The 23884-nt window shown below is 45.7% G+C and overlaps 1 protein-coding gene across 2 annotated transcripts; it reads right to left on the reverse strand.

Moving 5' to 3' along the window:
- Nucleotides 1–6: 6 nt before the first annotated feature.
- LOC105302421 (ubiquitin carboxyl-terminal hydrolase 4) lies at nucleotides 7–23431 on the reverse strand. 2 transcript variants are annotated; one of them, XM_023520596.1, is made up of 12 exons: nucleotides 23240–23431; nucleotides 21288–21415; nucleotides 17885–18015; nucleotides 16594–16720; nucleotides 15812–15957; nucleotides 15621–15682; nucleotides 6670–6810; nucleotides 5718–5835; nucleotides 3852–4025; nucleotides 2081–2239; nucleotides 991–1215; nucleotides 7–224 (listed from the first exon to the last, which is right to left on the reverse strand). In XM_023520596.1, exons 1-12 carry the CDS (start codon nucleotides 23338–23340, stop codon nucleotides 39–41), a joined length of 1698 nt encoding a protein of 565 aa, XP_023376364.1. In that variant the 5' UTR covers nucleotides 23341–23431; the 3' UTR covers nucleotides 7–38. The 2 variants fall into 2 exon arrangements, with proteins under 2 accessions (XP_023376364.1, XP_023376365.1); XM_023520597.1 differs by lacking the exon at nucleotides 6670–6810 and having other exon boundaries at nucleotides 23240–23413.
- Nucleotides 23432–23884: the final 453 nt, after the last annotated feature.

The following is a 23884-nucleotide window of genomic DNA, read 5'->3' on the forward strand; positions in this document are numbered from 1 at the left end:
CTGAGGCATCCAGAGATAATCACATTTGTGCTGGCCAGTTAAGAACTATGCCCCCAAAGTGGCGACAATGTTAAAAATAAACTCCAAAGGACTATGAATCGACCCCAACTGGCTGAACGCCACTGACCACCCCGCCTTACGTTTTCTGCAGCAATGCCAGACAGCCTGGAGAGAGCCTCGCACAGGTCAGACATGGCCCCCATCAGTGGCACGATCACGCGGTACTGCAAAGGAGAGAGGGGAGGGGTGACGAGATGAGCCGGGAAGAGCAGGCATCTCGGAGGGCAGAGGTGTCCCCCTAGAAGCAGTGTACAGTGAGTGAGGTCAGGTCCCAGGTGAGTGGCCAGCACAGCGCAGAGGTGCGTCTTCTGCACCACACCTGCCTCTCTATTTAGGCAGTAGCACAGGCGCTGGGCCAACTCTTTCCATTTTAAACACTGTTGTATTTTATTAACCACACTCTTTAAAGAATGGTTAAAAGCATATAAATCAACAGGTCCCACATGCCATCTTTCTTTAGAGAAGAAGAAACTAAGGCAAGGAGACTGTGCAGTACAGTCATGCAGTGAGCCATCGGCAGGGCTAGACACTTAGACCTGCTGGTCACACCACTCATCTGGCCTTTTGTTCTGGCCAAGCTCGCCTAGCTGACTTAGGCATGAACCTGACCAAGGAAAGTATCCAGCTTCTGATTGCAAAACATTCAGATTCAAGGAGTACTTAGAACATCAACCAGGCTACTTTAGTCGAATGAATGGAGCAAGGGGCAAAAACTGACAGAGAGGCGCCCAGAGGACCGTCACGATAGGCCTTCAATGATACAGGTTTCACGCAAACATCTGATGGAGGCCAAGGGCACGCACTTAGGCGAGTGCCAAGGGGTTTTGCAGGCAGCTGACAGAGCATCCGGTGCAGCAGATGGAAGCAACACCACTCTGGGTCTGGAGGCCACTCACAACGAGAGGTACCACAAGGTAACAAGTCTCTTACCTGAGTGGGTCTGCAGCGAGGATCAGCAGGAACCAAGAAGACCTCCATAACACGATCTTTCTTCAAGGGCAGTGGGAGAGTTAGATAGCAAAATGGGTCAAAAGTCACAGAAACCTTAGCACATTCTGGACAAACCAAAGTAGATTTGAAGAGGCCGTGGAATGTATCCACAATCACAGAGTCATTCCTCAACCGATGATTCTCCCAGGCTTCCTTTGCAACCACCTGGAAGAAAAACGACAAGATAAATAAGACATTCTCCACACCCCTCCGTCCTTTACCCCTGCATCCAGAATGACTGACGGCAAAATCAGAGATGGACCATGAGGCAGTCTGTGCAGCCAAGAACTTGGTCCAGGCCATGCAGCGCTAGGACTGCTTAGTGCACCATACATACTCACATCACATGCCAGCTTAACAGCTTATGGACACAGGATCTAAAGAAGCAAGGTATCTGTCTGTCTTTTGATGGAAAAGTGATGTACCTAAGAGCACTGTGGGTACATAGACATGACCAAGGCAAGGACTGCCACCTATAGGGTTTTCCATGCTCCAAAGTTCCTTCAGTGAGATTTTAATTTATATCAATATAGTTCAGCTAATGGTTTTTCCTTTAAGATGTAAATACGACTTTTAAGTATTCATATCAATCATCCCACTGTGATAGTGTAATTTATATACTAAATCCCCTTTTCATAGACCAGAAAATCAAGGTAAAAGGTATAAGTGCCCTAATAATATTAATAACAAACTATTTTCATAAATAATAGATGGATTTAATGACAGCATCAATTATCTCAAGAGCCCATATACAGTCACTGAATGGTCTTCAGAGTGCCCCAGTTTCTGGGTTCACCAATGAAATTACACCAGAGAAACTGACTCCAACTTGATGAAGCAAAGAGGGAACATTAGGAGTCACTGAAGTTAGCCCTTTCTGACCTGGAATGCATTTCTCTATCAGAACCCAGGGCCACATCAACAACAGCAAGGGGCAACTTTTTTTTTTACTTAAAAAAAAAATCTCTGCAACTCTCCCTAGGAGGCAATGTCTTTGGAATACTACTGTCCAGAAACCTTCATAGCGTACCGCATCTGGCCGCCCGCTGGCATCCTTCAGCTCCAGGTAGGGCTTCTTCTTTACTCGGTTCAGATCTTCATGCAACCCGTCTAGAAGAAAGGCTAACAGCTCCTGAGAGTCTTGCTGCTGGTAGCCAGAAAACTGAGGGGCAAATCGTCCCACTTGGGTCTACAATAAAAGCAACCACATCGGAAAGTGTAAGAATCAGTGAGGTCAGATGGGACACTGTCATCAAAAATAGCTCTGCAGAGTCAGCTGGGACAGTAAGGGAGAACACACCATCTGGCTGAGTAGCCTGATTAATTCCTCGAGGGCCTGAAAGAAAATGGCAGTTCTCACCAGAGAGAGGGCTCAGATCAGAAAACCAGGATAAGCACAGGCCTGGAACCTAGGCCATAAGCCTAACAGAAGAGTGAAGGGTGGCACCATGAGCAGCCACATCTCCTAGGTACTGACACGACTGCTGTCCAGCTTCCTCCTTTGGTCCAGTCTCTGTAAGAACTTTGCAAATGTTACCTGCCCTGTCTGCCTTGTATTGATTTATGCCAGCGATTCTCAGAGTATGTGCCCCAACTAGTGGCATCAGCATCACCTGGGAGCGTGTTATAAATGCACGTTCTCGCCCCCACCCCCAGACCTGCAAAATCGGAGCTCTGGGGATGGGTCCAACAGTCCGCGTTTCAACAAGCCCTCCTGGAGATCCGGATGCGTCCCGAGGTTGCAGAGCTACCGCTCTACACCTGTGCCATCCAATACCAGAGCCACTAATTACACTTGGCTATTTAGATTTAAGTTAAGTAAAATTAATACATTTAAAATTTCAGTTCCTTGTTCACACTAACCACATTTCGAGTGATCAGTGGCTACTGTGCCAGACGGTACAAAGAACCTGTTCATCACCGAGGAAGCGCTACACCACTCCTAAGCCCCCTAACAGTGCTGCCAAATGTTTATGTACATTAGCCTCAGCCAAATTTTTTTACCCAGTTCTAGTCTCTTTATGACTTAATATGTGAATAGTAACTTACATATATTACCCAGGAATTAATGTGGCCATGGGGATGAAAAGAATTAGTTTTCAATTTTAATAAACCATCTAAGATTTCAATTTTCTCACTGAGCTAATAAGGTGCTATTCTTTTTTCCTCTTTGAATCAAAAACATGCATATCTTTACCTACCACGTGCTTCATGAAGGCTCCTTGAACCTAGTGGTGCAGGCTAAATAGGATTTCTCAGATTTCAAATTATGAGGCAAGGCACTTGCCCCACAGCAAGAAAAACCATTTACTGTAATGGAAAGGCCGAGCCGCTCCAATGTCCCCCGTGGTTTGCCCAGCTCCTCTCTAATCTTCCTAAGAATGTCGACCCAATTCCCGACTGAGGGGGCACAACTCAAACCACAGAGGATAGAGGTTCCAGGCTCAGAGAACCTGGGAGAGAACCCTTCAGAAGACAACTGGAAGTTAAATTGAATTTTTATGGTCTGGCTTAGGCTGCTGACCACTTAAAAACTGGTACCACAGAATAGAGCATTCTGAGTGAGCAGCTTATACAAAGGACCTCTCAAGTGTCCGCAGCTCAGAGATGGGGGCTGAGGTCACTTAAGACGAGTGTGGGTTCAATGGCTCAACAACAGAAAAGAAGGACTGACTGTCCTTCTTTTTAGGTGATTTTAGTCTCAGATCCTATCTTAATCCCAAAATGCAAGTAAAGGAATGCCTCAATGCGACACGGAACCACTCTCCCCAAAACAGGAAAAAGTAGACATATCAACCTACTTTGAACATGCGAGGTGCCACATGGGCATCCCTTCCAGACCACATCTGCTTGATGAGCTCCGCATAGGCCTCCGCAATCTCCCCTTTCATCCCCAGAGGGTTGTCTCTGTTGATTTCAGCCTCGTACTCATCTTTGAGAAAGTAGTCAGTCAACGGCGCGGTGTTGCTCAAGCACTGAAAGAGAACACGATCGGAGCTCACACCCCTTCTGGAAAGCACACAGATACAACATAAACCAAGTTCTAAAAGGCCAGTGAGGGTCAATGCCGACACAATGAAGTGCTCAGCAGATTCTCTGAAAGGCTCACACAGGAAGGCACGGCCTCTCAGAAGCCCAAGCTGGTGGCCCACCTTGCAACTAAGCTCCCAGGGACATGGTCTTGGAGGTGGTCACACTCGCTGGCTAAGAACTGTCTCTGAAACAAGCTACCTGAGGGTAAAAGCTGTGTACCCCAAGTGCCTGACACACAATAATTTTCTAATCAATGTGATGATTTTAAGATAATTTTTTTGTTGGAATTGGGACATTTCACTGTTTCATGAGAAAACATTGAGGGTACAAAGAGTTGAGAAAACCTCCCGATGAAAAGTCAAATCTCATCTCTTTTCTTTAGTACTAGGCATGTTCCCACCTCCCCACAGTGAAGAAAAATAATTTCCAATGCCAAGAGTTACCTAACCTTTTAACTAATCTTTTTATCTTTTCCCTTATATTACAACAAACTTCAAAGTTAGACCATACGTCTTGTGAGGACAAAAACCATGTCTGCTTTGCTTACTACTGAGTGACCATGTATAGCAAAAAATCTGGCCTTATCCAAAGGGAAGGTCTGGCTTTTGCCCTTGGTTTCTGTAAAGTACTCTGTTGACTCTTGGAATGTTATCCCTGATAGAGGCATCTCTGACTGCCTGGGGCCCTTTAGTCAGACTGGAGAGTCTAAAACTGTCATTTAGGGTGGGGGCTGGCTACACTGTATAATCTTTGGGTGAGGACTAACCATTCCAGAAAGGCCAGCGATATAACTAAGGGTAGGGCTTTAGGTCACATGGTATCAATCTACCTGGAGATTGCATTTAGCCACCTGGGCAATCAATCAATTATGCCATGTAATAAAGCTCTAATAAAAATTCTGTACACCAAAGCTCAGGTGAGTGTCCACAGTTGGCAACACTCCATGCCTGTTACACATCGATGCCAGGTAAGTAATGCACCCTGAATGCACAGGGAGAGGACCACGGAAGCTGTGTACTGGGAGCCCTCCTGGACCCTGCTCTATTTACTTCCTCCCTTGGCTAATTATAACCTGTATCTTTTCTCTTAATAAACCATAACTGTGAGTATAATAGTTTTCAGTGAGTCTATGAGTCCCTCCAGCAAATTATCAAAACTGAGGGTGATCTTCGGGACCCCCAAACTTGCAATTGGCGCCAGAAGTGAAGACAGTCTTGGAGACTACAGCCTCCTAACTTTGTAGTTGGACCCGAACTCCAGCTCACGTCCATCACAGTACTGTCACATAGCCTGGCACCAGCTACTGTGAGTTCTCGTCCAATCAGAGACGAACCAGGTCAATACTCCAGTACTTTCTGGGGAGATATTTCTCCAATGGTCAACAAAATTCAAACTATCTTTACTACAAAGCCAAACCTAGGAGTGATTAAGGCATTTTGGGAATGCACACTCTGATGAAGCCATTCTGTACTAACCAGTGGGAGGTGTGCTGGCAGGGACCCTTGCAGTACTAACAAAGGGCAGATAGGGACCCGTAGGAGATGGTCCTCCCCACGCCTCAGCTGGCCACCCTTACCCGAGCCCCAAGTACTGTGAAGACACAGTGTTATTGGGATGGCGGCTCTCCCATTTACCTGCAAAGCAGAGTTCATGAAGCAGGTGTTCCCCAGGTTTCCAAGTCCACAGACCCCAGGCTGTATGTGAGACGATGGGGACTCCTGACAATTATACGAAGCAGAGAAGCCAGATCCACTGGAAAACACAACCCACATCACCAATAAAAGCGAGTGCTACACACATGCCCTCAGGATGCTTTTAGGGGCTACCCAGGGCCTCTAGAACTCTCATCTGGCAATAGCCCCATGATACAAGTTCTCTCTACAACCCTCTCCAGCCCTCCAGCCACCGCCAACCCCCGCCACCCCCCGTCCCTGCCCGATTTGATATGATAGCAGGTGGTAAGCACATCCTTAAGGGGAGAAATGTTGTTTGAACTCTCCACTATCATGCTATGGCAAATGCTAATTTTGTTCCTCCAGAAGGCCAACTGCCAGGGGACTTCAGGGAAGAACACTGTGGTTACCAAGATCAAGAGCTTGCACCAGTCGCCACCACCAGGCCACACGCAGTCTTGGCTGTGCCAGGGCTTCCATGCACACCTCTCTCACCTTGCCCTCCGCCTCCGCCCTGTCTGTGCTGTGCGGCAGGTGCTCCTGAACCGCTTGGAGAAAGGATCACGGCCATCCAGAGGGGACAGGCAGGGCTCTCCCGCAATGAGAATCATCCCCCCCTAACTACTCTGCCGTAAGGCCAACCCCTGCCTTCACAGACAAATGCAGTGACCCCCACGACCATCAGTGACTTAGGCAGTGGGAAGCACCAGCTCGTAGGAAGACAAGCAAACACAAGTCAGGACTAAGAGGCACACTTCACTGTGGGTGGGAAACGGAGTGAGAGACCACATGCAGCATGTTCCCGCGGGACCCTAACCCCACTATGCTTAGTGCAGCACCAGAGAAGCTCTCCAGGAACGGCCTGGGCAAGGACTCAGAGGGAAGGGAAGCAAAGTGAAAGGCCTGCTCTTACCCCCTGCTGACACCGGAACTGTGCATCCCAGAGGTGTTAGTGCTATCACCATTTGCAATGGGAGAGGCAGACACTGAGGAATAGGGACTTGCTGATGATTTTGGAGAGGTAGTAAAATTTCTGCTAGGCGCAGTGCTTGATCTGGGAGAGAGAAGCAGAAACAAGGCTACTGACTTTTTGCGAAAAGCAAGCCCTATTTAATGCCTTAGGTCTCTTCTCGAGAAATAAATGTTCTCCATATTCAGTTAAAGTAAATTGCAAAAAGCCTATTTTCATGCTACGTTCAAGATAAGTTTTACTTAAGTCAAAGTCAAAATTTAATTGGTCTTCCTGTCTCATTTGTCTGCATGGTCCTATACTGAATCTTTCAGTAGAATAAACCACAGTTGACCTTCAGGGCATTCGGTTTGATTTATAAATCATAAGCTCCCCTGAATTTTAAGAGGCACCAGTGAAAAGTCATAGAAAAATGGCAATAAGAGATGTCTTTCCCCAAAATACTTGACCCGGATTAAACAGCTGGCTGTAAGTACACTAGAACAAAAAAAATGACAAGTTGGTTTCACTGTACAAGGGGGAACTGCGTTTTTCTCAAATTTACCAAATGTGAGTAGCCTCTGTTTCAAACTCATGTTTCAATATTTTTCACAGCATCTTATTCTACATTTACTCCTAGTTTCAGATTAATTCAAGGAGTATTGCCCAAATCTTAAACTGATATCAATTTTATCCATTTTCTACTAAAATTTGTATAAATAGAAGGAAAGTAAATTGTTCTGCCCTATTTCCAATACATACAACTGTGATTTTCCTTCTAGATTTGGAGTTATTTTTAGGATATGGAAAATGATTAAGACATGCTGTCACGGCACAGTGCCCAACCTCATGGGATCTGATGTCAACCAGGGTTCCCGTGAGAAGAAAGAGAAACGTGACAGCAGAGATGAGCAGTGGTCCTGCCTGTACCCATACCAGCAGTGAGCAGATGTCAGGAAACGTTCCAGGCCTGAATGAACTGAGTTCTGCTCCACACTCGGAGGTCACAGCAAGGGGGAGAAAGCGGGGCCCTGCAGCCTCACACCTCCCCCACCAGAAGTGTCCTCTCTCCAGTCCTGAGGACCATCGGCTTCAGAGCCTCATGCTGCAAGAGTCCAAGAACCCAGGCAGCTCATTAAGTGAGACCTGTCAGAGCCAAGGGCACTGTCTCCCACCACACGGGTGACCCAAGCACACATGTGAGGCCTGCCCAATGTGGCCCAGGTATCTGCAGCCTCCTATGTCAGGAGGAAAGTCGCTACCCAAGGCTGGTCTGATATGTCAGACTGTTACCTCAGGTATGGAAACAGGTACCACGAGATAGTGAAGTTCAAACTCTATAACATATAGAACTTCAAGGTGTCTGGTCTAACACTCCCCATTTTAGTAACTGTTCACTGGTAACTTATTCTTTTTCCTCGAACTTAAAAGGGCAAAAATCTATATAAGCCATTATACATATCCAAGACCTGTCAATTTCTTAGATAATATCTCTGGTTGAAATAAAACAAATCGAAGAAAAACTTTATTTGACATTTGTTTAAAATGTTCTAGAAAATACTTCCAGTACTTTTCAGAGTAAATTGTCAAAAAGAAACCCAGTGATGAGTATACAGAATATTTTTTATATGCTCAAAAATTTACATAATACAATTTTTCTTTAACTCTACCCTTAAAAGACAAATCAAAAGCAAGACCTCTGTGCAGAAAAGTGACTTGTATCTAGGAAACATATGTCACTTGACATCAGGCAGCTTCAGAGCACATCCTGGAGGCACTGCAGGCTGGGAAATAGGCATCGGCGGAGAACACCTGACTCTGAAGTACACATATTAGGTGAGGCGAGACCTCACTCTCAACTGTGACTGAGTCTCATTCCACACACTCTGAAAATGGAGGCTGCACCCCCATTAAAGAATCCCTCTGCTGCTAAAAGACACTCTGGTCAAGCCTCTGCTCTCCCAGCACCTTTCTGCTGAGATCTGTCCTGTGCTAGGCACGTCAGGCTGTTCAAGATTATAATTCGACCATGCCCTGCACCCACGCCTGGGGCCCTGTGACACAGCCGGGCCTGCGCACCTTGCTCCACTGCACTCTGCTTGCTCCGCACATTCTCCAGGCTGAACGTGGCTCTGAGGATGAGCCCAGCCCTGAAGACTGACCTCAAGAATCCAGAGCACAGCATCTGGCTTCATTACTGCCTTAAACCATGACCTGCCCAACACTGGTAACTCTCACCTGCATGCACGCCCACCTGCACTTCAGGAGCAGTGGCCGCTTCCAGCTATTAGAAAGCAGCCTTCAAAGGGGACCGAGGTACAGAGCTAATCGGGCCCTACAGACTTCGTGCCAGTAAAGTGAGAGGGAGTTAGAGTCAGTGAGAGACATGACGCCAGGTCGGCAGAAAACCTTGGAAGCACTGACACAAAGGTTGGAGCACCCCACAAGGAAGAGAAAACTATGTGAAAATGCTCAGAATTCATGAGGTGCCCCTCACCAGTGAATACAAGAGTTGAATGCAAACAATTTCAGTATGCTGTTCTCCTGCCAGAATACATGTCAAACTGACTATAGGTGGGTTTAAAAAAAAAAAGAAAAAGGATTAAGCCAATCAGTGACTTTCCCTGGATGACATATTCACTTGATGGGCTTTCCCATTCCCTCAATTTTAACCTCTCCGTGTCCTCTTTGATAGCCAAAATATTACTGAATGTGGCTGGATATGTTATTTTTAACCTGAGAGTCATGTCTTTTGATTAGTGAATTTAACCCATCTACAGTTATTCTAATTACTGTTATAGCTGACTTAATTCAGCCTCCTTATTTCATGTTTTCTAATTACCATATTTCTCAGTTCTTTTTTTCTTTCTTGCCTTTCTTTGAATTTCCTTTTTTAGGTGTCACAGTTTCCCAGTTGCCTCCTATAGTACTGTGATTTATAATAAGAAATATGTATTTTGGTCTTGTCCAAGGCTCCTGGGGACACAGCTCCTAAAACCCTTATAATTTGCTAAGTGGTAAGAGTGATGGGAGCATCTTTTGGTATATTTGGTCTATTGTCCTTGGTTCCTGAAACAGGTCCAAAGTGATAAAAGTGGAAAGAGTCTTCTGTAACTCACTCATAACAAGCCCCTTTCAACCACACTCTGGTTTATGTTAATACTTTTGGAAAGTACAAAAGACTAGGGGAGCTGTTTGCCAGGGGAACCAACCATGTGATTAAAGGGTAGGACCTTTCAGCCTTACCGCCCCCACCTCTGGAGAGGGTGAGGCTGGATGGAGACCGGGTTCTGTCACCAATGGCCAAATGCTTTAATAAAGCATACCTACTTACTGAAATCTCTATAAAAATCCCTGAAGTTTGGGATTTTGGAGAGCTTCTGGGTTGAACACAGGCAGGTACTAAAGGACAGAGCTGCTAGAGGGGGCATGGAAGCCCCCACCCCGTTCCCTACACCTTGCCTGTGCATCTCTTCCATCTCCCTATTCCTGAGTTATATCCTTTCATAATAAACTGGTAATCTAGTAAATAAACCGGTTTCCTGAGTTCTGTGACCTAGCAAATCATCAAGCTGGAGGAAGGAGTCAGGGGAACCTCCGATTTATGGTTGGTGGTTAGAAGCACAGGTAACAACCTGGGACTGGCATCTAAAGTACAGGCAGTCTTGTGGGCCCCCAACCTGTGGGATCTGATGCGATCCCCAGGTAGATAGCATCTGGCTTTAACAAATTTTAGAACACTTGGCTGGTGTCAGAGAATTGGTCAGCATGGGGGAAAACCCCCACACATATGCTGGTCAGAAGTATTGGTAGAGAAGAAAGCAGTGGTTTTTTTTCCTTCTACCTCCCAATAGCTATTCTGCCCCTTCTTCTCAGTTTATGAACCCTGATTTTTAGCTGGACACTTTTTGCCCTGCTAAAAGGCATTTCCCAGCCTCCCTTGAAGCCAGGTATGGGCATATAATTGGCAAAGAGATGTAAAGGGAGGTTTTATGTGTGATTTCTGAGAAAAATTCTTGAAAGGCGTATGTCCTTCTTCCTCCCTCCTCCTCCTAGCTACCTGAATGCAGGTGTAACCGCTTCAGCTCCAGCAGTCATCCCGGACCCTTAGGTAACCACCTCTGAATAGAAGCCACACACAGGAGAGCAACATGACAGAGTAGCTAGGTTTCTAAGAATACCAGCACTGGACTGCCCACCTCAGAAATTCTTTTTAGAAAGATATAAGCATCAGTCTTGCTCAACATACCGATTCTCAGGTCTTTCTTAACTGCCACCACACCTTTCCTGACAATACAGTGTATCTCAAAGATATAAATGCCATTTTTATATTTCTGGTAGTTACTCCATTAACTTGTTAGAATCCGTAACTATTTTTATTTTCCCCATCGATTATTTAAACTTAAAACCATCTACATTTCGTCTACAGCCATGCCACCCTGAACACGCCTGATCTTGTCTGATCTCGGAAGCTAAGCAGGGTCAAGCCTGGTTAGTACATGGATGGGAGACCGACCACCTAGGAAGACCAAGTGCTGCAGGCGTAAAAACAAAACAAAACAAACAAACAAAAAACTATCTACATTTCCCTCAAGAGAAGCAGTTCGGGACATTTTCATCTCTCTCTGCTCTTTTCTGGCTCGTGTCGCCTGGTCTTCCATGTTATAATTGCCCAGAATTTACTTCTGGATTGTCATTGCTATAGGTTGCTTTCTTAACCTTTTCCTGTTTTTACTACTAAACTTTTTACTGAAGTGTTTACATAGAGAAATACATAAGTCATGAGAGTACAAAAACCAAAAAATTTTTACTTAGTGATACATCTAACAAGTACTAGGACCAAGAAACAGGACAGTCCCGCCCGCCCTCAGGTGTCTCCTCATGCTCCCTTCAGTCACAATTCCTACCAAAACTAATCACTATCATGACCCTGAGCCCCACAGATGAGTTTTGCCTACAGAGTATGCCACGTTTTACGTCTAGCTTCTCTCAGTCAACATTGTTTATGAGACTCGGTGTTGCTGTGGCCACAGAATCCACAGTGCACATACACAATTTCTCTCTGCACTCTGTTTCTGGCGGACATTTGAGTTAGTCCACTTTGTAACTCTGACAAGCAGTTCACTGTTGTGAATGTCACGTCTTCGAACATATCTTTGAGTGAACGTGGGATGTATGCCTGTTGGTTGTATGTCCAGGAGTGAATCACCAAGTTGTAGCATGTGCACATAACTCTTTAGTACTTGTTACCAAAAATATAATCATTATACCAATTTTTATGCCCCATCAGCAGGGTCCGACGATCTGGGTTGCTTCACACCTCAATACTTGTACTGTCCGTCTCTCTCTCATTTAGCCATTCTGGTGGGTGTGTAGAAGAGCTGTATTGTGGTTTTAATTTGCCATTCTGGATGCCTGCTGAGGTTGGGCACCTCTCCGTATGCTTGCTAGACATCTGGGTATCCGCTTTTGTAAAGTGACTGTTAAAAGTTTTTTTTTTACCCATTTGTCTAATTGAGTCGTCTGACTTTTTCTCACTGACTTAGAGGCATTTCTTTGAAATTCTGGAGATAAGCAATCTGTCAGATATAAGTGTTGCAAATATCTCCTCACTCTGTGGTTTCCCTTTTTACTTTTTGAAGAACAAAGTTCTTAATTTAAGTCACCCATTCTATATGTTTCCTCCTTTATGGTTTGCAGTGCTATGTCTTATATAAGGAATCTTTGCTTACTCCGAAGTCAGAAAGTCCTGGCTGTTCTGGTCCAAAGAACACTTCACCAGTTGCGTACTCTCCCTCCCACCTTATGAGGTCACAAGGGTCCCCACTCTTTAACAGTACTTCTTCCAAGAGGTTTTCAAAAAGGAGCTCTGTCTGGAAAACCTTCTAAGGTCATTTATGCGAGAGGAAAAAGACTATTTTATCTTTACATTTAAGTAATAGTTTAGGGTTTTACAGACACCTTGAAGCTCCAGTTTAGAAAACTCTAAATTCTAGTTTTAAAGTTATTTTATTTGACACTGAAAAAGTATCCATTATTGCTGTTGAGGAGTTTGATATTAATCTGCTTCTTATTCCATTGTGACTTTTTCTTTCAAAAAGAGTTAGAATTTTATCTGCATTTTTGCTGTTAAATTTCACTCTAATGTGTCTAATGGGCTTGCTTTTATCTGTCATGTTTGGCATTCTTTAAACTGAAGAGCTTTCATTTTTTATGATTTGTGAAAACCTCGTGGTCATTACTTCTGGTATTTTCTTCCTCCTGCCCCTGGCACTTCCTCTCTGCCTGAGAATCCTATTACAGGATACTGAGATTTCTACTCCCATCCTCCATAACACTTTTCTTCCATTATCTTCCATCTCCTTATCCCTTCAGAATACCTTCTAGAATTCTTCAACCTGACCTTTCGACTTGTTCAGTCTTCAGATACATCCATTCTGCCACTCAACCTATCTCCTGAATTTTGTTCCCAAGTATGTCGCCTTGTTCCTGTTTCATGTACGCATTTCCTCCTTCTCTTAAGGGTATTTATTATGCTTATTCTACCCTCTTATATGGTTGGAAACATGAACTCTGCTCCAACCAGCACGAGCTATCAATTTGTCACTTTCCTTGATTCCGACAATACTTATCAGCCTCTAGTTATGGCTCCCTGTGAGCTCATCAGGTAAGATCACATTACTCTTCCACTCCCTGACCCACCTCCAACAAGCTTCCTACCTCACCCAGAGGCAAAGCTGGAATTCAGTGTCTCACAAGGATAACAAGGCCTTCTACACCGTTACCTCTCAGGCCTCGTCCCCCATCCTTCCTGTCATCCCTCCTAGCTCCAGCCACAAAAAACTCGGGCTGGTCTTCAACCAGGCCTGCTTCTGCCTCAGAACTTCTGCAGCTGCAGTCACCTATGCCTTACAATGTTATTCTCATTAATAACCACGCTCACTGCTGATTCCCTCGCTTCCTGCATGACCTCGTTCAAATGGCGCCTCAGTGGGACCTCCCCATCATCCTGCTTAAATCTGCCCCTTTCCAAAGTCTAGCACTTGCTGATTTTCTTCCCCGACTTCACAGTACTTATAAGCCACTGGACATGTGTGTTGTTCTTATTTATCTACTTTCTGCACCTTGAGGGCAGAGACTTTGTTTACTGCTGTATCCTCAGCATCTGGAACAGTCTCTGGCACTACTGGGGAGATGGGGAGGGAAATGTGCCCTGGGAACTCCACTGGCTCATCTGCCATTGGACACACTTTACTGGGAGACTCTAACCTTCAAGGAATCTCAGTGAGGCACTGCTCTTTTTCAAAAGCTCTCTCCCTTCTCTAGGTTCTCTTAGGCCTCAAGGTGTGGAAGGGAAGGGGAGAAGAAAAGCTGGGAAGAAATAGGACACAACTACAACAGCCTCCCTAGGCCAGGACACCAGTCTCTGCTGCTCCAAGCTGTCAACTCTCTCACACACTGGAATCCACCTTCTGTCTCTCCAGAGGTTCTTACAGTTTTTGTTATTTTCTCTCAGTTCTATGGCACATTTAGTTCCAAAAAGGGAATTAGCAGCCTGGGTTAGTGTGATCTGTTTCTTGTTGTTGCTGTCACAAATCACCACAAAACTCAATGGCTTAAAACAACATAAATTAGTTATCTTACAATTTTGAAAGTCAGAAGTGTGAAATGACTCTCACTGAGCTAAGATCAAGGTGTGGGCAGAGCTATGCTCCTTGGTGGGGGCTCCGGGGACTTCTAGAGGCCGCCCATGGTCCCTGGCTCATGGCAGTGGAGTCTAACATTTCATCACTCTGACTCTGCTTCCATCCTCTCAGCTCCTTCTCTGACTCTCCTGTTTCTCTCTTTAAAAAAATTTTTTTTCCATTACTGTTAATATTAAAACACTATATGTTTCCTCCCTCTTTCATTTACAAGGACCCTTGTGATCACAACAGGCCCGCTCAGATAACCCAGGATGACCTCCCACCTCCAGACCCTTAATCAGAGCTGCAAAGTCCCTTCTGCAATGGAACCTAACACAGTCACTGGACATGGACATCTGGTGGGGGACAGTAAGCCTACCATAGCCACTGTGTCATCTTTTCAGGAACTAGTAACTGGAGTTTCCTTAACTGGAGCTTCAAGGTGTCTATCTGTAAAACCTTTGAGACTGCTGGCAAAATGTTCTATCTTCTTGCATGTTTTGCAAGAGAGAGCTTGTAGCTTTTGTGGTTCTCAAAGGAGCTCATCACTATGAAATGTCATTGTCCAAGGCCTGACTGAAGGAAGAGAGCAAAGACCAACACTGTCCCCATAACTATATAACACAGACACTATTTCTCCATCTTCTATCATAAGAAAAAGCCATCGCTTCTCTCTGTTCCCTTCTCAGGACATGCACAATTCCACACCGCACATGAACACCTGAGACAGGTGCCTGGGGTCTCATTTTGGTAGCAGAGTAATTCCCCCAGCAAGCGACCAGGGCAACAAGGAAGAACAGGCCACCAGGAAAGAGTGGAGTGGGATCAAACTACTGCCTTTAAGTCATACAAGCCCCTGTGCCTGAGCTGCTTCTTTTCCATCAAAACCTCTACCTATAGGTGGAGAAAATAAAAGCCCTTGACAGAAACAAAGCCAGTCTTGGCGGAGGAGCCACCCTCCCAGAGCCCGGCCCTTTCTCCTCCTCCCCTTGTTCTCAACAAGGAGAGGCTCGCAGCCTAGTTCACACACCCTGACAGCTCTCCCTCACACAGGGCCAAGCATGCTGCTTTCCAGAGGCCAGGGCCTTCAACTAGGATTGCAGAATGTGGATATGAGATCAAATGTCTTTTCATCTGATTAAGAAAAATTTCTCTTAGCACAAGTAACTGCCTTAGGAAAGTGTCTCTTACACCTGTGCGTCCAGCCACAGGTGGGAAAAGATCACTTACTTTGACTGCAGGGTCTGCCTCGGCCATGTGCCGTCTTCATTCTGGGGCTCAATTACTAGCACCTGAGTGAAAAGGAAAACCATGTGAGGAATGCGCAGACCACCTCACTTCTGGCACGCTCAGAACCAGAAGGCGTCCGGCCACACGGCCCGGGCAGAGCTGCCTGTGGGGCGGGGCTTGGGCCCTCCTACCTGGCCCTGGTACAGCCCGGCATCCTGGACAGTGTTGTCTAGCTTGCTCAGCTGCTCGTAGGTGTTGCTCATGTATTTGTTCCACAGCCGTGTCTCACGCTCCGCAGGGATGTTGAACAGCTTCCGCATCTCCTTCTCGATGGTTGCTGGGAGTGGGGAGGAACATCACTCAGGGCTTTCTCCAGAAGGCGGGCTACAGACGGCCCCGGCGAGCTCACACTCGCCCTCCTTCCTTTCAGATGGTCACAGGGTGCTTTGGATCAGAAGTTCTGACTTCACCCCCTTGGTGACTGCTAAGGCCCAACACCTTCCACGGGCATCCTCTTGCACTCATATCCCAGAAACCTTCCCTACGCTTCTCCTTCTTTGATGATGTGGGTCCCATTTTTAGCACAGAAGCAACATGGAAAAGTGAGAAAACTTATTTTCGGAGTTAAGACAGATCTGGTTTCAAATACCAGCTCTGCCACTTCCTGATTTTTTTTTTTTTTTTTTTACTGAGATTTTTTTAAAGCGGTGACTGTAGGCTCTCTGAATCTGCATTTCTTCGTCTTTATTACCATGTCACACAAGTAAGGACCATGCCTGGTGTTCTACAGAACACAATTCCCAGGCTAGCTCTCCACATGAATGCCCTGGGGACCAGGCACCCAGGTCGAGACTGGTAACCGTGACCTGAGATTATCTGACAAGTCTGAGGAGGGTACCCCAGCTGGCCTCCCATCAGCCACATGCTCTGCATTCTCTTGACTAGACACCTGGAATGCAGCCCAGCTACTCACCGATGGTGTCTGCCTTGCTGAAATGGCAACTGAGCACATTGGTGGGGTCACTGTTCTCACAGAGCTTCAGTTCTAGCAAATATACCTCCACCTTGCAGTGCTTGACAAACAGGCCATGTTCCACCACCTGTGAACAAGAGGCGTGGGTGAAGGTGCAGTGGACACACCGGGCCATCTTGGAAGCACCATAGTTCATCGGTGTCAAAAATGCAGAAACCACATGATAATCAGTTTCCTTAAATGATCAGGGGATCAAAAGCACAGATTTGTAAGGCCACCGGCATCCGTCCTAGGGGTTTCAAAATCATTTTCCACTCACGCGGACCAACCAAGAGCACCATGATGGAACCAAAGCTAGCAATGCCGCCACGTAACAGGGAAGCCACTGTCCCCCTCTTAGTGGGGATCGTGATGCCTCCCTCCCATTCTGGGAGTCTGCTGAATTCGAGGACTGAGAATACAGCTAGAGCCCTGGGTGGCACATTCACCACATGACATCACTGTGGGCATGAGGGGCCGTCTGCAGGAAGCTGGCATGCCCCTAAACTTTTGATCCCTAACCCCTCTCTTGGTCCCAGATTTCGAACTGAAAAAAAAGGCAGCAGTTCTGGCCCTGAATGGTGACTCTCAGAAGCATGGCCTCAGGACTGCAGCTCTTTCCTACATTGCTAAGAAAGGGAATGACACACCAGGCAGAAAGAGAAGTGGGCCCACTGCCCACCCATCAGCAGCCATGCAGCTCCTGTGACCGCCCCTCTGGCAGGACAATGCACAACTGTGGGAGTCAGGGTGGTAGTCTTCTCATGAGTCCTACCTACCAGAGGGGTTAACAACCTGAGTTTCTGTCCCAGGGCCTGCCTTCCCTCAAGAGGCTATTCTGCCTTGGGTACACACTTGCTTTTTGAGATAATCAATACTGTGGCAAAAGACTCTTATCATCAAGGTTGTAAGATAAATAAGAAGCGGTACATTACTGTATGTCCACATGACCCCAAGTGAACTTTCTCTCATAGAGCCTTCCAGAAAGTGCTCTCATGGCATTGCTGGACACATCCCAAGCCAGTGAGCCGCCCTGATGTTTGAAGGTCACTCACTGTAACATCCTGAGTGAACAGCCTCACTCACCACAATTCACAACCACAATGCACTCTAAAGAACCAGAAACAAGGCCTCAAATGACTCCATTCCACCACTTAGGTACGTCCAGTACCCCAGAACCCAGCACCAGTCAGTGTCCCCAAGGGAGCAGTTGCAGACGCTGACCAGCAGGTGTGATGATTCTTGTACTTACTTTTCTGACGATGGGCTGCTGGCCTTCTACGCAGCCATACCAGTTTAGCAACTTATTCCAGGCCTCAGTTGGGACCAACACATAGTCCAACTCATCAATTAAATGTTCTTTCAAGGTCTGACTCTCAGGATCTGAAAGAGGAAAACAGCACATAAGTCACTGCTCTTCTCCCCAAAAAATGTTTGTTTTACATGATTCTTATGAGTTTTTCAGAAACCAGGAAAGTATTTATAAGAATACAAAATTACAAAATTCTGTCACCAGCCATAACACAGAGCAGACCCGATTACTCTTGGTCTTTAGCCACGCTTCCTGAATATTTTATGAGGAACTTGTATTTCTTCTATAATTGGAGGAAGAAGGATAAAAGAGAAAAACTCTTAATTTACATTTTCAAAGTGCTCAGAGATTCCACAATCAAAATTGCTAATCATGAATACTTAACATAATATTCTACATACTAAAACTGCATTAAAGTCAGATATCATCTTCCCCCGAAAGGCAAAGAAAGCAAACAAACAAGTCACTGAAGTTCAGTTTATTTTACCAAGAGTCATTTAGCTTACTTCGTTTTCAACACTCTAAGTCAAAACCCAGCTGGATGCCCCCATGTGGAGGGAGAACTTCTTTAACATGCTGAGTGTCCATCCTACACCCACCACAGGACTGGGAGTCAGAAGTGGACATCTATGGTCTGAAACATACTCCCTCAGTGGAGGACCAAGGGGCTGGACCAAGGGAAGACTGATCACCTCCCGCCAAGGGAGCCTCTCGGCTAAGCCTGTGCCCATCAACGCCCACTCCTGCAGAAGCGGAAGCCACTATTCTCCTGCAGACGAATGAAGCCATGAAACTGGAAAAGCAGAAAGTATCATGGTGGTGCAACTCATCTGTAACTCAAGGCAGAGGATGCCAAAAACAAAAACCATAAGCAGCATTCATTCATAAGGTGACAAGGACTTCCAATCACCCCACGCCATCGGGTCTTCTGTCCTTCGTTCGAGATCTGATCTACCTCTGCCATTTTCATTTCCAAGGAAAAAGTAAAGAAATTAAATAGCCTTGGAGAACAGGAATACCAAGGTAAAAGAGAAAGATGAATGGTAAGATATGGTATATATACACAGTGGAATACTATTCAGTCTTTAAAAGAAAGGAAATTCTGCCACATGCTACGGCATGGATGAACCTTGATGGCATTATGCTAAATTAAATAAGCCACAGAAACACAAATTCTGTATGATTCCACTTAAATGAAATAGCTAAAGTGATTAGTCAGATTCAGAAAAAAGTAGAATAGTGGTCGCTAGGGGCTGGGGGGAGTGGAGATAGGTAGTTATTGTTTAATGGGTATAGAGTTTTGGTTTTGAAAGATGAAGAAGTCTAGAGATTGTACACCAATGAGAATATACTTAATACTATTAAACAGTACACTTAAAAATGGTTAAGATGATAAATTTTGTTATGTGTATTTTATTACAATTTTTAAAAGGGGGGGATGGGTTGTCCTCAGTAATGAGCCGACCACTTTCCACAGCAGCTGTGGCATGAATGTTAATACTGACAGACCACACTTTTTCCGTGCAGCAACAGAAGGATGGTCCAGGAGTGCCAAGAACTTCCCCTCAAAAATTGATACCTAAACTCCAAACTTTTCTGTGATTTACAAATCAAAAACTCGTAAGTTATTCACTTCATGTCTTCCTTGGGGAGACACACCTTCTTCACTTCTCACACTGAGCACTAAGCGGATATGGCCACCCTACTGTGCCAAACAGCAGCCAGAAGACAGTTAAAGGGGAAAAGCAAGCTTTCTGCATCATCAACCCCATGTATGTCAGTTTTCCAGAGCTCTTTCCCCTCTGAGGCTCAGCGACAATTTTCCTAAACACATCATTCTTCTGACACTACAGTGCAGGTGCAGGCGACATAAATGGAATTTTCAATGCAGTTCACAATTTTCATTTAAAATTGGATTAGTCCAAGGGCAACATGCTAAAAATCACACGGGGGTGTTGAAATGAGGATAGAGCCTCCACAAATTTCTTCAATGGGGAGGCAAATAAAGAAGAAAAATGAAAATGCAGCTTGGTCTAAGCAGAGGGATTCCATCCGAAGCCCAGGAGGGGCTAGAGTGGAAATGAAACACCAGCAAGGATATACTCTACCCCAACTTTCCACACTTCCAAGAGCCCCTTCCAGGCCACTCCCATGACCTAGGTGGAAAGCAGCCAGAGGGAGACTGGCAAGTGACTGAGCACCTAGAACTAAGAGGGTGACCCTCATTCGCCAGAGATAGGTCATTCCTGCACTGTCAATGTTCCAGGGTTTGAACGGAATGTACTTCTCACTTCCAAAGCACATAGCAAATGTTTCACGCCATGTGACATGGCCAAGGCCATGTACATCAAATTGGGGGACTACAGAAGGTTTGCTTGCCCTTAGCTGAAGGTCATGCAACATGACTTCCAAGGGCCCCTCCAGCTCTAAGATTCTCATCACTATTACCATAAGAAGCCTTAAGATTGCTCCTTTGAGAGAGAGAGAACAAAGTGCAAACATTTTGCAATTATCCCTTGAGGGCAACTTCATGGTATAATGCCACCATCTGACCTACTCCAGGAAACAAAGCATATGACACTATTATGTCATTCTGACTCCCCTAAAACTAGGTCTGAGATGAAGCACTGCTCATTTTTAAAAACATCCAAGTTAGTCTTAGGTTAGATCAAGCCTCATGTATTGTCTGCCTTCCTGCTACCCTGATTTAGGACGCAAAAGACAGATCACCTCTGTCCCGCTTGCAAGGGAGTAAAAGCCAAGGAGAACAAATACTACGAAAGACTGGCTGTCATCTCTGTGCATCTACAGGTGGAAGCTAAGCTCAGGTGCGTCATATATCACTTTTCAATCACTTCTTCCATTGAGAGCTGATTGTCATCATAACTCTACTGACCTTCCACCTCTCTTCACACTACTTCATGACAAGCATAGCCATCAAAGAAATGCTTGATGAATATCAAGAGATCTACAATGTGTTCTGCAAAGGTAACAGAAAATTCTGGATCCCAAATTTCAGATCCCAAATGAATTTCAAAATATTCTATTTATTTCTATTCCATATGCTAATGTAAAATCTCTAGCAGAACTAATTTGCAAAAAAAAAAAAAAGGGAGAGAGAAAGAGAAAGAAATTTAAAATGTTAGAAGCATGTTCTTCTTGGAAAAAAGCAACTTAACGTCTCCCTGAGGGTCTGCAAAGACTTCCACTATAGACATAAATCAAGGACACTTATTTCTATCCCCTCATAGGAGGAAAGTCAAGGTCATAATGTTACATATAAATACAATCTCAGACTATTGCCTGGTGGACATATAAGTTGGAAAAGCAGAGGATACTGTACCTGAAAAGAGTCCAGAGTTATCTATTGGGCCGGGAAACAGGTTGTGTTCACCCACATTGTACATATCCCAGCTGTCGAAGCCCACATACTTCTTCCACTGTTTGAACCACCGGCTGTCAATAAGATACCTAGAGACAGACAAAAATTTACTGTACCAGAAAAGCTGAGGTTGTAAGATTTTGCAGCAGCTCTCTTGATTTTTTTAATGGTCTTTCCACTCGGGGGACAAGCAATCCCCACTTCAAAACACACTCTCAAAACAAGCAGGGCCAGGCCCCACATGGCACAGAGAGCCAATGGATACTTCTGAAAATATCCAGTAAGTGAAATGATTGGTGAGAGAATGAATAAGTTAAAGGAAGGAAACAATTAGCTTCAAAATGTTAATTTAAAGGAAGTCTTTCTATGGCTAAAATCTTGTTTGCTAACGACCAAGTCTATAAAGATCATTATGACTAATTTCATAATGATCTTTATAGAAGTCCTTATCCACGTGGACAATTTGGTTACACTGCTTTGCTTTACATGAACAGCATTAAACTAATCTTTCTGAAAATGGGATAATAACATCACACAGTTCAGTATTCCTTTAAGAACCAAACAAGGCATCAAAAAAAGTGTGTGTACATAGGTATAGATATGTGTGTATACATATACATACATATACACGCATAATAGTGTATAGGTACAATTATCTCGTCAAAATGCAAGTTGATCTGGTTATATTGTAAAAGTATCACTATGCAGGTTTACAATTAAGATAGAGGAGGGAAAACCTCTGTGGGGGGAACAAAGCACAAGACTTACATTAGTGAGTCCTTCAAATTTTACAACCAACAAACCTCAGAGGAGATCGGGCACCTTTCCAGAGGCTACAAGGATTCATAAATACAAATTTCTAAAATGCTCTTTTCTCTCCATATCCCCTGAACAATACCTTCCAAACACTGTGTGATTTTAGTTTCTCAAGCTTCCTGTTTCTGCTGAGCATTCTACGCAGGATAAAAGTAACTGAGTGCCCTGTCTTTCACAGCTAGCTCAAGAACACTGCAAAGCTGCATGTGAATTCTTTCTAATCTCAATGTCTCTCTTCCCTGATCAATGTATCTCTTAACCTCAATGTCTCTCCTCCCTGCTCAATTCCCCTGTCACTGTAAGTGGCATTATCAATACCACTATAGTTTCTTAAAGAAGGACCTCAATCATATCAAATGCAAAGCCAAGCCCGTTTTCTATTCCAACACAATATACCACCCAGGAATCTCTTTACTAGTGGAAGTAACGTCCCTTCTGAACAATTTATTAAGAAAACTCTTGTCTCAGACTTACTGCGGGATTTTTCATCTTTCTATCTAAGCTCTGTAACACTGCTGCCACAATTATATTTTACATTTGCCACTATTACATTTTACATTTTTACATTTTTACCAAAATAATCTGGGGCTCTCAAACATTCGTTCAGCTTCTGACCTTGACATCTGTTCTGCAGTTTACAAGTTACAAAGTATCTACTGATCTTCGCCTCAACCCACTGGGGGAGGAGGGTGAGTGTCAAATATTGCTACCACGTTTTTCACATAAGAAACTGGAGTTTGTGAAGTGTGGACGCCTTCACTCAAGGTCACAGAGCGAGTCCTCGATGGAAAAGGGATGTCCTCATCCTGAAGGTGCCCGGGAGCACTCCCCTGTTCCCCATCCTGCAGCCCTTTCCTCCGTCAGGTCCGCCCACTGGGGCTCCGAATGGGCTGGGACGACTTACAGCCCCGCCCACGCTTTCCCAGAAGCGAGCTCAGGCTCCCTCCCCCGAGGGGCGCGGGTCCGGCTACTCTTCTTAGGGTCACTATCATTGCCCCCGGCCGGCCCCTACCCAAGACGAAAATGAGGGGCTTGGCCTGAGGGCCAGAGCCCTGGCCCCCGACCCTGCGTGGCGGAGAGGAGGGACCGGCGCTCACCACTGCGCCCCTCGTTGAAGCGTGGTCCTCATCAAGGCCCCGAGCTCGGATTTCTGGGTCTCCGCATCCGGTCGCTCACGGCAGCCTCCGCCTTCCGCCATCTCGTCCGTAGCCCCTGCCCAGCCGGCCCGGACATCCGCCTCGCGCACAGCGTGCTGTGGGCCGCGCCCACGCACGCAAGCACGCACGTACGCACGTGCGCGCGCCCAAGCCCCACCTGGCGCCGGGGCCTTGAGCGCCGGCCCGCCCCCACGTCCCGCCCTCTACCCCCGGTGCGCTGGGGAGGTGGGAGGGGGCCGGAAGAGGAGGTGGACGCCGAGGAAGGAGCGGCCACTTCCTCCCGCCCTACCGGCTGTACCAAGTGTTGTCGGGCACTCCTTTCTGTGTCCAGCCCCGCGATGTCAAGGAGTCATTGCAGGCCCCACGGCCCCTGTGTTGGAGGAGGTCATCAAGGGGGTGTGTTGGCCGGTTGACTGGCGAGCTGCACCCAGGCAGTCGGAGACTCCTCACTCCCTCCCCTGTCCTTGGAGTGTGCGTTCTGTTTGCCTCCGAGTCCTAGAAGCTGCCCAGAGATGCAGTTTTGACATACTACTTACTGTAGTGTTGAGAACTTCGGGACGATATTCGTGATTGAGTAGTTAAGGC

This window comes from Pteropus vampyrus, unplaced genomic scaffold, assembly GCF_000151845.1.
Source record: "Pteropus vampyrus isolate Shadow unplaced genomic scaffold, Pvam_2.0 Scaffold271, whole genome shotgun sequence".
NCBI classification, from domain to species: Eukaryota; Metazoa; Chordata; class Mammalia; order Chiroptera; family Pteropodidae; genus Pteropus; species Pteropus vampyrus.